The sequence below is a fragment of the Rhinopithecus roxellana genome, chromosome 17 (genome assembly GCF_007565055.1).
Source record: "Rhinopithecus roxellana isolate Shanxi Qingling chromosome 17, ASM756505v1, whole genome shotgun sequence".
Classification (NCBI taxonomy): domain Eukaryota; kingdom Metazoa; phylum Chordata; class Mammalia; order Primates; family Cercopithecidae; genus Rhinopithecus; species Rhinopithecus roxellana.
Genome location: NC_044565.1, coordinates 106,205,765 through 106,221,346, shown reverse-complemented (window position 1 = coordinate 106,221,346; position 15,582 = coordinate 106,205,765). Strand labels below are relative to the sequence as shown.

At 37.4% G+C, this 15,582-nt stretch overlaps 1 protein-coding gene across 2 annotated transcripts in view; it reads right to left on the bottom strand.

Annotated features, from left to right (window-relative positions):
* Window positions 1-15,582, bottom strand: part of LOC104666527 (sulfotransferase 1C3) — a 110,253-nt gene that overhangs the window by 55,678 nt on the left and 38,993 nt on the right. The window contains exon 8 of one of the 2 annotated variants that reach the window (XM_010368604.2): window positions 13,579-14,388. The exons of the other annotated variant lie outside the window; for it this stretch is intronic. Coding sequence (XP_010366906.1) covers window positions 14,276-14,388 — 113 coding nt within the window. The 3' untranslated portion in view covers window positions 13,579-14,275. Of the gene's footprint in view, window positions 1-13,578; window positions 14,389-15,582 lie in introns of those variants that run through there. 2 annotated transcript variants of the gene reach the window in all.

Sequence of the window (15,582 nt, the reverse complement as noted above, 5' to 3'; positions counted from 1 at the left end):
TAATACATATATATGTACACTATACTTATTTTGCAGCTGGCAGTGGCTGTGGTGTGGTCTTCATTTGTGACTCGAGACACAAATATATATACATATATATATACACACACACACATATGTATATATATTCTTAGGTATTTTATTTTGACTTTCTTTCTCTCTTTTTTTAAAAAAATGTTTTTGATTTAAAGTCTGTTTTCTCTGATATAAGCATAGCTACTCCTGCTTGCTTTTGGTTCCTATTTGCATGAAATATCTTTTTCCATCCTCCAGTCTGTAAGTGTCTTTACCAGTAAGGTGAGTTTTTAAAATAAGCAGCATATACTTAGATCATATTTTCTTATCTATTTCACCAGTCTATATCTTTCAAGTGGAGCATTGAGACCATTTACATACAAGGTTAATATTGATATGTGAGGTTTTGTTTCTGTTATAATGTTGTTATCTAGTTGTTTGGTGAATTCTTTTTTTCTCTGTCTTTGTGTTTTAGTAGAGTCCTACCATGTTGTTATTTGATTTCTGTCTCCTACTTTTTTTGTGTAATTACTTTATAAGACCTGTGGATTTTGTACTTTCATATATTTTTATGATGGTGAATATTGATATTTTGTTTCCACGTTTAGAATGCTTTTGAGGATTTAGGGGGGCGGGGCGGAGCAAGATGGCCGAATAGGAACAGCTCCAGTCTCCAACTCCCAGCGTGAGCGGCACAGAAGACCAGTGATTTCTGCATTTTCAACTGAGGCAAACAGGGTCTGGAGTGGACCTCAAGCAATCTCCAACAGACCTACAGCTGAGGGTCCTGACTGTTAGAAGGAAAACTGTCCAACAGGAAGGACACCTATACCAAAACCCCATCAGTACGTCACCATCATCAAAGACCAGAGGCAGATAAAACCACAAAGATGGGGAAAAAGCAGGGCAGAAAAGCTGGAAATTCAAAAAATAAGAGCGCATCTCCTGCTGCAAAGGAATGCAGGTCATCGCCAGCAATGGATCGAAGCTGGTCAGAGAATGACTTTGACGAGATGAGAGAAGAAGGTTTCAGTCCATCAAACTTCTCAGAGCTAAAGGAGGAATTACGTACCCAACGCAAAGAAACTAAAAATCTTGAAAAAAGAGTGGAAGAATTGACAGCTAGAATAATTAATGCAGAGAAGGTCATAAACGAAATGACAGAGATGAAAACCATGACACGAGAAATACGTGACAGATGCACAAGCTTCAGTAACCGACTCGATCAACTGGAAGAAAGAGTATCAGCGATTGAGGATCAAATGAATGAAACAAAGCGAGAAGAGAACCCAAAAGAAAAAAGAAGAAAAAGAAATGAACAAAGCCTGCAAGAAGTATGGGATTATGTAAAAAGACCAAATCTACATCTGACTGGGGTGCCTGAAAGTGAGGGGGAAAATGGAACCAAGTTGGAAAACACTCTTCAGGATATCATCCAGGAGAACTTCCCCAACCTAGTAGGGCAGGCCAACATTCAAATTCAGGAAATACAGAGAACGCCACAAAGGTACTCCTCCAGAAGAGCAACTCCAAGACACATAATTGCCAGATTCACCAAAGTTGAAATGAAGGAAAAAATGTTAAGGGCAGCCAGAGAGAAAAGTCGGGTTACCCACAAAGGGAAGCCCATCAGACTAACAGCAGATCTCTCGGCAGAAACTCTACAAGCCAGAAGAGAGTGGGGGCCAATATTCAACGTTCTTAAAGAAAAGAATTTTAAACCCAGAATTTCATATCCAGCCAAACTAAGCTTCATAAGTGAAGGAGAAATAAAATCCTTTACAGATAAGCAAATGCTTAGAGATTTTGTCACCACCAGGCCTGCCTTTCAAGAGACCCTGAAGGAAGCCCTAAACATGGAAAGGAACAACCGGTACCAGCCATTGCAAAAACATGCCAAAATGTAAAGACCATCCAGGCTAGGAAGAAACTGCATCAAATAACGAGCAAAATAACCAGTTAATATCATAATGGCAGGATCAAGTTCACACATAACAATATTAACCTTAAATGTAAATGGACTAAATGCTCCAGTTAAAAGACACAGACTGGCAAACTGGATAAAGAGTCAAGACCCATCAGTCTGCTGTATTCAGGAGACCCATCTCACATGCAGAGACATACATAGGCTCAAAATAAAGGGATGGAGGAAGATCTACCAGGCAAATGGAGAACAAAAAAATGCAGGGGTTGCAATCCTAGTCTCTGATAAAACAGACTTTAAACCATCAAAGATCAAAAGAGACAAAGAAGGCCATTACATAATGGTAAAGGGATCAATTCAACAGGAAGAGCTAACTATCCTAAATATATACGCACCCAATCCAGGAGCACCCAGATTCATAAAGCAAGTCCTTAGAGACTTACAAAGAGACTTAGACTCCCATACAATAATAATGGGAGACCTCAACACTCCACTGTCAACATTAGACAGATCAACGAGACAGAAAGTTAACAAGGATATCCAGGAATTGAACTCATCTCTGCACCAAGCGGACCTAATAGACATCTATAGAACTCTCCACCCCAAATCAACAGAATATAGATTCTTCTCAGCACCACATCACACTTATTCCAAAATTGACCACATAATTGGAAGTAAAGCACTCCTCAGCAAATGTAAAAGAACAGAAATTATAACAAACTGTCTCTCAGACCACAGTGCAATCAAACTAGAACTCAGGACTAAGAAACTCAATCAAAACCGCTCAACTACGTGGAAACTGAACAACCTGCTCCTGAATGACTACTGGGTACATAACGAAATGAAGGCAGAAATAAAGATGTTCTTTGAAACCAATGAGAACAAAGATACAACATACCAGAATCTCTGGGACACATTGAAAGCAGTGTGTAGAGGGAAATTTATAGCACTAAATGCCCACAAGAGAAAGCTGGAAAGATCTAAAATTGACACTCTAACATCACAATGAAAAGAACTAGAGAGGCAAGAGGAAACACATGCAAAAGCTAGCAGAAGGCAAGAAATAACTAAGATCAGAGCAGAACTGAAGGAGATAGAGACACAAAAAACCCTCCAAAAAATCAATGAATACAGGAGTTGGTTTTTTGAAAAGATCAACAAAATTGACAGACCACTAGCAAGACTAATAAAGAAGAAAAGAGAGAAGAATCAAATAGACGCAATAAAAAATGATAAAGGGGATATCACCACCGACCCCACAGAAATACAAACTACCATCAGAGAAGACTATAAACACCTCTACGCAAATAAACTAGAAAATCTAGAAGAAATGGATAATTTCCTGGACACTTACACTCTTCCAAGACTAAACCAGGAAGAAGTTGAATCCCTAAATAGACCAATAGCAGGCTCTGAAATTGAGGCAATAATTAATAGTCTACCAACCAAAAAAAGTCCAGGACCAGATGGATTCACAGCTGAATTCTACCAGAGGTACAAGGAGGAGCTGGTACCATTCCTTCTGAAACCATTCCAATCAATAGAAAAAGAGGGAATCCTCCCTAACTCATTTTATGAGGCCAACATCATCCTGATACCAAAGCCTGGCAGAGACACAACCAAAAAAGAGAATTTTAGACCAATATCCCTGATGAACATCGATGCAAAAATCCTCAATAAAATACTGGCAAACCGGATTCAGCAGCACATCAAAAAGCTTATCCACCATGATCAAGTGGGCTTCATCCCTGGGATGCAAGGCTGGTTCAACATTCACAAATCAATAAATGTAATCCAGCATATAAACAGAACCAAAGACAAGAACCACATGATTATCTCAATAGATGCAGAAAAGGCTTTTGACAAAATTCAACAGCCCTTCATGCTAAAAACGCTCAATAAATTCGGTATTGATGGAACGTACCTCAAAATAATAAGAGCTATTTATGACAAACCCACACCCAATATCATACTGAATGGGCAAAAACTGGAAAAATTCCCTTTGAAAACTGGCACAAGACAGGGATGCCCTCTCTCACTGCTCGTATTCAACATAGTGTTGGAAGTTCTGGCTAGGGCAATCAGGCAAGAGAAAGAAATCAAGGGTATTCAGTTAGGAAAAGAAGAAGTCAAATTGTCCCTGTTTGCAGATGACATGATTGTATATTTAGAAAACCCCATTGTCTCAGCCCAAAATCTCCTTAAGCTGATAAGCAACTTCAGCAAAGTCTCAGGATACAAAATTAATGTGCAAAAATCACAAGCATTCTTATACACCAGTAACAGACAAACAGAAAGCCAAATCATGAATGAACTTCCATTCACAATTGCTTCAAAAAGAATAAAATACCTAGGAATCCAACTTACAAGGGATGTAAAGGACCTCTTCAAGGAGAACTACAAACCACTGCTCAGTGAAATCAAAGAGGACACAAACAAATGGAAGAACATACCATGCTCATGGATAGGAAGAATCAATATCGTGAAAATGGCCATACTGCCCAAGGTTATTTATAGATTCAATGCCATCCCCATCAAGCTACCAATGAGTTTCTTCACAGAATTGGAAAAAACGGCTTTAAAGTTCATATGGAACCAAAAAAGAGCCCGCATTGCCAAGACAATCCTAAGTCAAAAGGACAAAGCTGGAGGCATAACGCTACCTGACTTCAAACTATACTACAAGGCTACAGTAACCAAAACAGCATGGTACTTGTACCAAAACCGAGATATAGACCAATGGAATAGAACAGAGTCCTCAGAAATAATACCACACATGTACAGCCATCTGATCTTTGACAAACCTGAGAAAAACAAGAAACGGGGAAAGGATTCCCTATTTAATAAATGGTGCTGGGAAAATTGGCTAGCCATTAGTAGAAAGCTGAAACTGGATCCTTTCCTTACTCCTTATACAAAAATTAATTCAAGATGGATTACAGACTTAAATGTTAGACCTAATACTATAAAAACTCTAGAAGAAAACCTAGGGAATACCATTCAGGACATAGGCATGGGCAAGGACTTCATGTCTAAAACACCAAAAACAACGGCAACAAAAGCCAAAATTGATAAATGGGATCTAATTAAACTAAAGAGCTTCTGCACAGCAAAAGAAACTACCATTTGAGTGAACAGGCAACCCACAGAATGGGAGAAAATTTTTGCAATCTACTCATCTGACAAAGGGCTAATATCCAGAACCTACAAAGAACTCAAACAAATTTACAAGAAAAAAACAAACAACCCCATCAAAAAGTGGGCAAAGGATATGAACAGACATTTCTCAAAAGAAGACATTCATACAGCCAACAGACACATGAAAAAATGCTCATCATCACTGGCCATCAGAGAAATGCAAATCAAAACCACAATGAGATACCATCTCACACCAGTTAGAATGGCAATCATTAAAAAGTCAGGAAACAACAGGTGCTGGAGAGGATGTGGAGAAATAGGGACACTTTTACACTGTTGGTGGGATTGTAAACTAGTTCAACCATTACAAAAGAAACTCTTACGTTCAGTTTCTGTACAAAGAAAATAATCCTTGCTAACTGATAAGATTGTTATGTGAACTAAATAGAATTATTCAAGCTTACTTTGGGAGTATGTGCGCTATTACACCATTGATAATTTTGACCAGCCTTACCATGCAACTAACCACTGGTATCTAGCTATTGAAAGCCAGAAGAAGGCAGTGATGATGTTTCTGGGCAGAAATGTCCCAGATTAGAACAGAACCTCAAGGAAGAGGAGACAGACTATGCATTGTTGGGATTAAGTTTTAAAGGGGAAAGTATAAATACATGCTGAGTTGAGACAAGAAAGGAAGACATCATTCTGTAACCAAGACTCAGCATGAGAGACAGCAAGAGAAATGAGATGAGATTCTGGAAAAAATATCCATGAGTAGGGCTGTGTGGATAGAGTTGTGCTGGTGAAGTGCCTCACAAAGAAGTCAGTTTTGTGTCTCTGGACGAAAGATCTTTGCCCCTGAGGTTTGGCAAATTTCTCTTCTCAGATACTTGGAATCACTCTGTCATGTTATCTTTTGGGAAAAGTGACAGCTGTTAGTTACTGTACTATCTTTGAAGTTCCTCTATACATACTCACACGATTGTAAAAAAAACTTGTAAGAAAAAACCCAAACCTATTTATCTTAATTTGAGTATGTCCTCTCGTTAGTCAGAGATTTTGACTAATACATGTTCTCTCAGAAAGGAACGTTGTTACTAAATGCATTTTAAACACCTAGTAATGAACTAATAAAATAAACAAGGCTAATATTAATCTTTAGAAGTCATTATTAAGAGGAATTGAAGAGGCCTAAGCAGACGGATATGTCATATTCAAAAATCAGAAGACTAAATACTGACAAGATGTCAATTTGTCAAAACTGATTCAATGTGATTCTAATCAGATTTCCTGTGTGTGTGTGTGTGTGTGTGTGTGTGTGTGTGTGTGTGTGTCAGTGTATTGATGAGCTGATTTTGTAATTTATTGGGAAATGGTTACATAAAACATTCTCTGCTTCATTTTTAGCAGTAAATACAAATTTAAACTACTATAAGAAACACTATACACACAAAGGCATTATAAAAATTACAAAGATAAACACGACAAAACATGTGTAAGGTTGTGCAACAGTGGAAATTTTCATACACTCCAGGCAAAATGTAAATTTCTGAGTTCAACCAATTCAGAAAACTGGCAGCATTTGCCTAACCTGAGAATATGTGTAACCTTGGTCATAGTAATTCCACTCCCAGGAATATAGCCAAGAGAAATACATACACACGTTTATAAAAATGCCACTTGTATTTATGAGAACATTCATAACAGCATTATTTGCAGTAGCCCAAACCTGGGAATAACCTGAATATGCATCAAGGGTAGAATGAATGATGTCTGGTGTATTTATTAAATGGGATTATACAAAGCAATGAGAATGAACGAACCATGCTGCAGTCTGAAATAATCTGAAATATATAATGTTGAGCAATAATAGGTTAAGGCAGACATAAAGTATATTCTTTATAATTCTATTTATAGGAAGGTCAAATTAGGAAAAACTCATTTATGATACCAGGAGAGAGTGGAAGTATTGACTAGCTCCAGTAGGAAGGCTGCTTCTGGCATGCTAGAAAAATTCTAGCTCCAGATATAGGTGCAGGTGACATGGGTGTGTTCACTGTGAAAATTCGCTGGGTTGTACACTGATGGTTTGTGACATTTCTTGTGTGTGTGTGTTTTTTCTTGCTAAATATCAGTTTAATGAAATATAATTCCCATATTTAAAAATTTTTCTGTTTTTTAAAGTTTTACTTCGAGTTGACAGTAATTGCGTATGTATTTGGGTTACAATGTGATGTTTCATTATATGTATACTCTGTAGAATGACCACATCAGGCTAACAAACATATGCATCCCCTCAAATATTTATTATTTCTTTGTGGTGAGAATATTCAAAATCCTCTCTTTTAGCTATCTTGAAATGTAGAATACATTTTTATTCAGTATAATTGTCATGCTATGCAATAGATCACCAGAAGTTATTCCTCCTGTCTAACTGAAACTTTGTATCTTTTAAACACTACCTCCCTTTTCCACAGCTACCTCCCCTCCCCGCAGGCCCTAGTAACCACCATTTTACTCTGTGTTTCTCTAAGTTTGACTTTTGGGTTCGTGTATAAGTGATATCGTGTAGTATTTGTCTTTCTGTGCCTGACTTATTTCACTCAACATTATGTCTTCTAGTCTCATCCATGTTGTTGAAAATGACACAATGTCATGTTTTCAAAGGCTAAATACTACTTCGTTGTGTATACACACAAAATCTCTGTATACACTCACCCACAGACAGGCACTACAGTTGTTTCCATATTGTGGCTCTTGTGACTAATGCTGCAATGAATTTGGGAGTGCAGCTATCTCTTCAACGTGCTGATCTCACTTCCTTTGGATGTATACCCAGTAGAAGCAGAGCTGTGAAACTCAGCCAGTAGTCCCATAGGCAATATTTTGGATAAACGTGGAAATTGACCTGGTCTTAAAGCTTGAACTTTACCTTCATTTTATCTGCATCCCTTCCCCAGGAAATGACTGTCAGGCCACTAAACAAAAGTATCCAAGAACCAAAACTCACCCATAACCACATCCAGACAATGAGATGAAGCCTTCCTCACTCATCATGATTTTTTTTCTTGACCTTCTCTAGTTTCGGTTTTCTTACACATTGTTACAGTTCTTCCATCCTGTACAACCCCCTAGATGTAGTTGGTCAGGCAAATTGATTTGAGACTGATAGTCCATCTCCTTGGTTGCAGCACCCTATTAAATCCTTTTTCCTGGCAATACTCATCATCCTAATCATTGGCTGTCTGTGTGGTGAGCTGCAGGACCTGCACTGAACCCCTGGCGTTTTGGTACCTGTGGATCATTAGTGATTGTATTTTTAGGTTTTTGAAGAGCCTTCATAGTTTTTTCCAAAGTGGCTGTACTGATTGACAATGCCACTGATGTTGTACAAGGGTTCTCTTTCTTCTATACCCTCCCCACACTTGTTATTTGTTGTCTTTTTGATAATAGATAACTAACATGTGTGAGATATTTTATTGTGGATTTAATTTGCATTTCTCTGATGATTTGAGAGGTTCAGCCCTTTTTCTTATATCTGTAGTCCATTTGTGTGTATTCTTTTGAGAAATCATTATTTAGATCCTTTGTCTATTTTTAAATAGGATTTTTTTTGTTGTTGTTATTGAGTTGTATGAGTTCCTTGCATATTTTGGATATTGGCCTCTCATCCAATCTATGATTTGTGAATATTTTCTCACAGGTTATGGGTTATCTTTTGAATCTGTTAATTGTTTTCTTTGATGGTAGAAAGTTTTCAGATCAATGCAATGACAATTGACTATTTTCGTCATCACTGTGATTTCACATAGCTCCAGATCTATGCCATGGAGTTTTACCACTATGTTTATGTTCTCCTCTAGTAGTTTTACAGTTTCCATTCATATATTTTAAGTGTTTATCCCATTTTGAGTTGATTCCTGTATAAGGAGTAAGAAAAGAGTTTACTTTTATTCTTCTGCATGTGGATATCCAGTTTTCCCAACACCATTTATTGAAGAGACTGTTCTTTTCCCATGGTGTGTTATTGGCACTTTTTTCAAAATTAATAGACTGTAATTGTGGGCGTTTATTTCTGAACTGTCTATCCTAGTTCATTGAATGGTGTATCTGTTTATGCCACTATCATGCTGTTTTGATGACTATAGCTTTATAAAGTATTTTTGGAATGTGGTGGTGTGATGCCTCCAGATTTGTTCTTTTTGCTCAAGATGGCTTTGGTGATTTGGGGCTTTTTGTGATTTCATATGAATTTTATAACTTCTCTATTTCTGTGAAAAATGACCTTGAGACATTGATTGAGACTGCATAGAATCTATAAATTGCTTTGAGTAGTACAGATATTTTAAAAATACTATTTCAGTTCATTAACACAGAATATCTTTCAGTTTATTTGTGTCATTTTCAATTTCTTTTTTTTTTTTTTTTTTACTGGATTTATTCCTAAAAATGCCTCCTGAAAATGAATTGCTATAGAAGTGGGTTTCATTTCTCCATATATATATATATATATATACACACACACATATATACACACACACATATATATACACACATACATAATATAAAAGCACGAATAAACTGCATCTTGCATAAAACTCCATGACTGACTATAAGTGTTCCTCATGCATTTTAAATTATATGAACATTGCCTAAGTGTCCATTTCTGATGCATTACATACTTTATCTAAAAATTATAATACTGGCTGTAGGAAATATTAATTAAACTCTTTTTTTTTTATTATACTTTAAGTTCTAGGGTACATGTGCATAACGTGCAGGTTTGTTACATATGTATACTTATGCCATGTTGGTGTGCTGCACCCATCAACTCGTCAGCACCCATCAATTCATCATTTATATCATGTATAATTCCCCAATGCAATCCTTCCCTCCTCCCCCCTCCCCATGATAGGCCCCAGTGCGTGATGTTCCCCTTCCCGAGTCCAAGTGATCTCATTGTTCAGTTCCCACCTATGAGTGAGAACATGCGGTGTTTGGTTTTCTGTTCTTGTGATAGTTTGCTAAGAATGATGGTTTCCAGCTGCATCCATGTCCCTACAAAGGACGCAAACTCATCCTTTTTTATGGCTGCATAGTATTCCATGGTGTATATGTGCCACATTTTCTTAATCCAGTCTGTCACAGATGGACATTTGGGTTGATTCCAAGTCTTTGCTATTGTGAATAGTGCTGCAATACCATTTTCAGTATATAGATCTTGCACATTCTAGAAATTGCTGCTGACCCTGATGAATGAAACGGCGGGGTCAATTTTACCTGCGATGCAGGTGGTCCTCTGCTGCAAAGGGGCTTTTAGTAGACACTGGTGAGTTGTCAGTCCTTTGTTTTCTGCTAATAACTTCCAGTGTCGGTGTCTTGTGTCTTGAGGGCATTTTCTGGAAAGCTGTTTTACCTATAGTAGTGTTAGGCTGGAAGTGCCCCAGAAGTTATTCTCGCTAGATGTAACCTTCAAGTAGTGATGACTTATGAACCCTGCCTCTTTAACCCTTCAGTATGAAAATCTCAAAGCATGTGTTTTGCAAGGTTCCCCAGAGTTTCTTTGCAGGATTCAAAATGTGTTGCCCTCTATGGAGCTGGTTGAGTTTCACTCTCTCCCTTTCCTGTCTCAAATCATGTCCCCATTTCTCTGCTGGGGCTCTCTTTGCCTCTCAGATAAACCAATCACAGGCAACTTCCTGTCTTATGAAGGATTCTTGGCACACCCAAATGATGTTGTTTATGTCCAAAGAAAATAAAAGTAACTGAAAACTATAAGAACTGATAAAGAGGTTGATATTATAGTCACTATATACATGCAACCTTTTGTGTGCATGTCCATTTATATTTGTGTGTGCATGTATAGTTGTGTGTCTGTAAGCACACATACAGACACAAAAATGCATATATAATGAAATCACTTTCCTTGATGCTAACACGAAAGGGAAGAGTTGGAAGATAGAAAGAGGACAGATTATTTATACGATGGCAACAAAAATTCAAAATACAACACTAACAAAAATATTTATATAAATACAAAAGATATTATTAGAATAAAACTTTTTATAAAATATAAATATATATAATCTATTTCTGGAAAGAAGGATTTACTGTTGGGAATATATCAAGAATGTATCAATTAACTGACTAAAATAGAAATAGAGTATTATATAATTTCAATCAAATTCTGATTGTTTAAAATCTTGACAAACATTCCAGAATTCATATGAGAGAATAATTTTTGTAAATATCATCTTGGAAAAGAAAAATAAAGAAAGGGAAGATTTATTCTATTTAAAGGTTGGCATTGTCATTGATATGTACCTTTGTGGAAGACATTGTTATGTATTCCTAGCTTTAGAAAGAATGAAAAATAGAATCCTGAATTGGTGGGAAATAAGGGGTTATTCGAGGAATGTTATTGGGAGTATTGGAAAAAATTTAGCTGGATATATACATAATTAAGAATGGATTTAATTTTAGCCTACAAATATCTATGAGATGGAGAAATGTTTTCTTAATCTTGAAATAAATACCAAAAGCCATAAAAGAAAATGATTTTAGAATCTGATTTTAAATTCTGAAAATTTGAAAGAAAAAAATTGTTTGCATGATAATATGTGGAATAAACAAAGTTAAAATATAAGGAAAGAAAATGAGGTGAAATTAAATGAATACACACTGATAAATATAATATATAAACATATTTGTACTGAATAAATCAATATAAAAAGGAGGACCATCTCCCCAGACCTCCACAAACAAGTTTTTTGGAGCCCTGAAGGAACTCCCCAAACCTCAGTGGTTTAACAGAAGACAAGATAACGGGGATCAACGCAGGATGTAGAGACCCATTTAAATTAAGCAAACTTCATGAGACTCCAGAAGAAGGTCTTCTGGACTCAGATCTTAGTTACAAATTTGAAGAAGTTAATTACTTAAGTCTTTAGATGAATACACACTTACATAAAGACATATAGCTTAGAAGGTATATAAATTCTGAAAAACATTGTAATTTTGAATTAGTCTGATGATAATTTCCAGGCCTTCTGCCTGCAACCAGTTACAGAAATAAAAACTGTCTTCCTCCCCAGTTAATCTGCATCTCATTATTGGGCCACAAGAAATAGGAGCCCCACCCTCAGTTTGGTCCAGGAACAGTCACATTGGGGAAATTTCTAGGGGAGGCCATGGGGCACATTATATACGTCAACTGTCTGAATCTCAGCAGCTTGTATCCAAAACATGGCTCTAGAGGATCAAGACTAGTTCACATCTTCCTTGCAGAAATGCACAGCAACTCTGTAGCTTTTATGACCTTTCATCAAGGTGTTCTCAACCGTTTACAATTATTAACATTACATAGCCAAAATGCTTTGCCCAAAACACATGAGCCCGTCTTCTACACCTAGACTGTCAGCCTCATACCCCTTAATACCTGCAAAGACAGGCAGGTATCATCCACTGCATGAAGGAAATAGTCTTTGTATAGTTGGTCATCAAAACTCTGAGTCCAAGGGTAGTACAGGAAATGTTTTTATTGACAACATTCAATTGTTTTTCAATTAGTAGAAAATCATTTCTGAGTAGGAAAATGAAGTTTGCTTTTCCTTTATTCCGCCTCCTCCTCTCTGAGGTCTACTTTGGACTCACAGTACCTGGGGCCGAGAGGTCTTTACTCATTATGGATTCTGATGTCTCCAATTGCAAAGCACAGTAGCCCCATGAACCAGTCTTTCGTGCGTTGACAAGGCAAGGGTGATCAATGAATCTCTTTTTTTCTTGCTATAACTTTAAGGAATACTAGAGAGAATCTCTTCTCTGGATCACCAACTGAATATGAGGATGGTATTTCAGGTGGTTGGGTTACCTGACTGGATGGAGGCAGTGGGGTGATATCTCATGGGGAACTTTCATCCGAGGGTCCCCTCTGGGCTGGTTTAGATCCCCCCATTTTCATCCCTCTGTTTCCTTACAGCAGGCCTTAGGGACTAGCTGCTCTCTTTTCTTAAAATCTCATCATCTATTCTTCACACTTGAATTTGTCTTCCATCCCTTTGGATAGAGAATAAGATGTCATTTCCCCTTCACCTGGGGTGACAATAGCACTGCTTTGTTACTATGATAACCTCCACAGGGAGGTTACTTTGCTCTGTGCCTTGGGAGCTCTACATATTGTTCCTGATTCCCTTTCGAGATGTTAATTGAAATATATTTTTACATATCTTTAATTTTATCACTGAATTTAAGTCTTTCCAAATTTACCCCTGTTCTGACATGTTTCATGAGGTCCTCTCTGAGGCCGTATGCTCCCACCCACTTGCTAAGGCCTCTCAGGACCTTCTCTTCTAATAAGACAATTGTACTTGGTCATACAAAGAGTCAGGTCTTCACTGGCACATGGTTGAAGCCCTAAATTTATATTAAATCTGAGGTCATACCTATTGTTAGAGTGATGCCACAGAGACTCTTTATAAAGAGAATGGCAATGCATAGTCATGATGCATTTGTCCCAGATCTCATTTTATAGATGAGATACATTATGCATTTTATTTATTTCATGGGAAGATTTTTTTCAGGGATAGTCACTGCCTGATTTCTCCAACTCAGACTCTTTTGATTAAGAAAATTAGTTACAAGACAAATTTAGAGGACTAATCATTTTCCAATTGATTGATATTTTGCAGTAGTAAATTTATTTTTATATCATTCTGTTACATAAACGGTGACTCTAAAACCTACTTATGAGTTCTTTAATCTTGGAAGTTATTATTTATACATAAAAGTATAGAATGTTCACTCCAAGGTGTTGTATTTTCTCTTAATAATGTGGCTTCTAATACCTATGCATGATTTTGTTGTGACGTCTACTTGGGATCACACATGGGAATGCATGATGCAATTGTTTGTTTTTGCTTTATCTGTCATGCACAATAAAATATACCTGTACTCAAGAAAATAAAAAGCTCATGTAGGCAGACTCTGCTCTCTAATTTTCTTTTCTTTTTTTTTTTTTTTACTGGAATAGCTGGTTTGTTGATATTTTAAATCATGTTTTAATAGTATAGCAGACTAGCCACCCTATAGGAGATGGACTGAGGCTCATATGTTCCATATTCAATCACAGTTCCTTGCCCAACAGAATAAAAGACAAAATAGTTGGCATAGTCTCTGTCTCTTATTTTGTTGTTGTTCCTCTCAGATATCTGGGCAGAAGTTCAGTGTGGATCTTGCCATCTTCTTCTCATAATGCTTATCAAAGTTCTCATTCATAGCCACAGTAAAATGGTTCTTCCAGTCTCCAGGCATCCCTGTAGGACATCAAAGAAGTTCGTGACAGACTCTGCACCCATTCAACCTGATCTTTCTATAGCAAATGGTTCCTAAGCCTAACCACATGATTTTCCCATGAGTGAGGGTCCCTCAGTCCCACTTCACCTGGTCTTTCCACTATGAATGGTCCCTCATATCCACTCCACTTGGCTTTCTTACCACAAGGCACACAGTATCCTTATATTCCTTCCTCAAATGCTGCAGGCCCCACGGAGGTGCCACACTGTGCTGAATCTTCTGCTCCAGGGTACACTCCTGGCTCTAGTGTACCCAACCCAAAGTCTACAGCTCGTTACTGTCATGAGCTTCCTTGGGGACATCCTATCTTGTTTTCCCAGGGACAGTGAAAGACCTTATAAGATGTCAGTAACCTCACTGGAGAAGATATTTCTTGTTGAGTAAAATTAAAGAGTAAATGCACCAGAAGTGGCATTTAGATACCAGTGATCTTCTGCAAATTGTTGTACCTTGTCAGGCCAACAAAAGATGTAGTAATGAATTGTTTCTCTAAATTATTCTAGTACTTTATTTCTACTGGTTTACTACCCTTTGAAAAGGTTAATCTGAAATGCTTGACCATAATATCAAATTCTGGATTCCAATTTGCAACAAGTTAACTGGAATCTTAGGAATGGGGTCACTGTTTTTAAAGGTACTTTTGATACAGTCAGGAGAACTGGTTTGGGGATTTCCTAGTATAGACTCCACTTTACTTTCTTGTTTGTAATTTTTTGCAGCTATTTCTACATGTATCTAGAATGTTAGCTTGTTGAGGACAGAAAGTGTTCATTCATCAGTACACTCACACAACAGACCTTTATTGAGTTGTTTTGAGGTGTGAGTCTCTGTACTAGGTTGTAGTGGAAAAAAACTGAACACATCACTCTCTTCAGGGCAGCTTATCATCTTATTTTGGAGAGAGACATGAATACCAATAGTTACAAATCTGAGTACTAAGTGCTTAGCTGTTGTTTTGAACAACAGGGAGAGACAAAAGATGAGAGTTCAAAGCTGCTCAGAGGATGCACGAGCCTTCAAGGGGGAGTTCATGGTTGAGCTGGGTAATCTAATCAAAGTGAACAGCACCATCAGCATCACCTGGGTACTTGAGAGAAAGGCAAATTTGAGGGCTACTCCTGCACCCACAGAATAAGTATCTCAGAGTGGGGGTC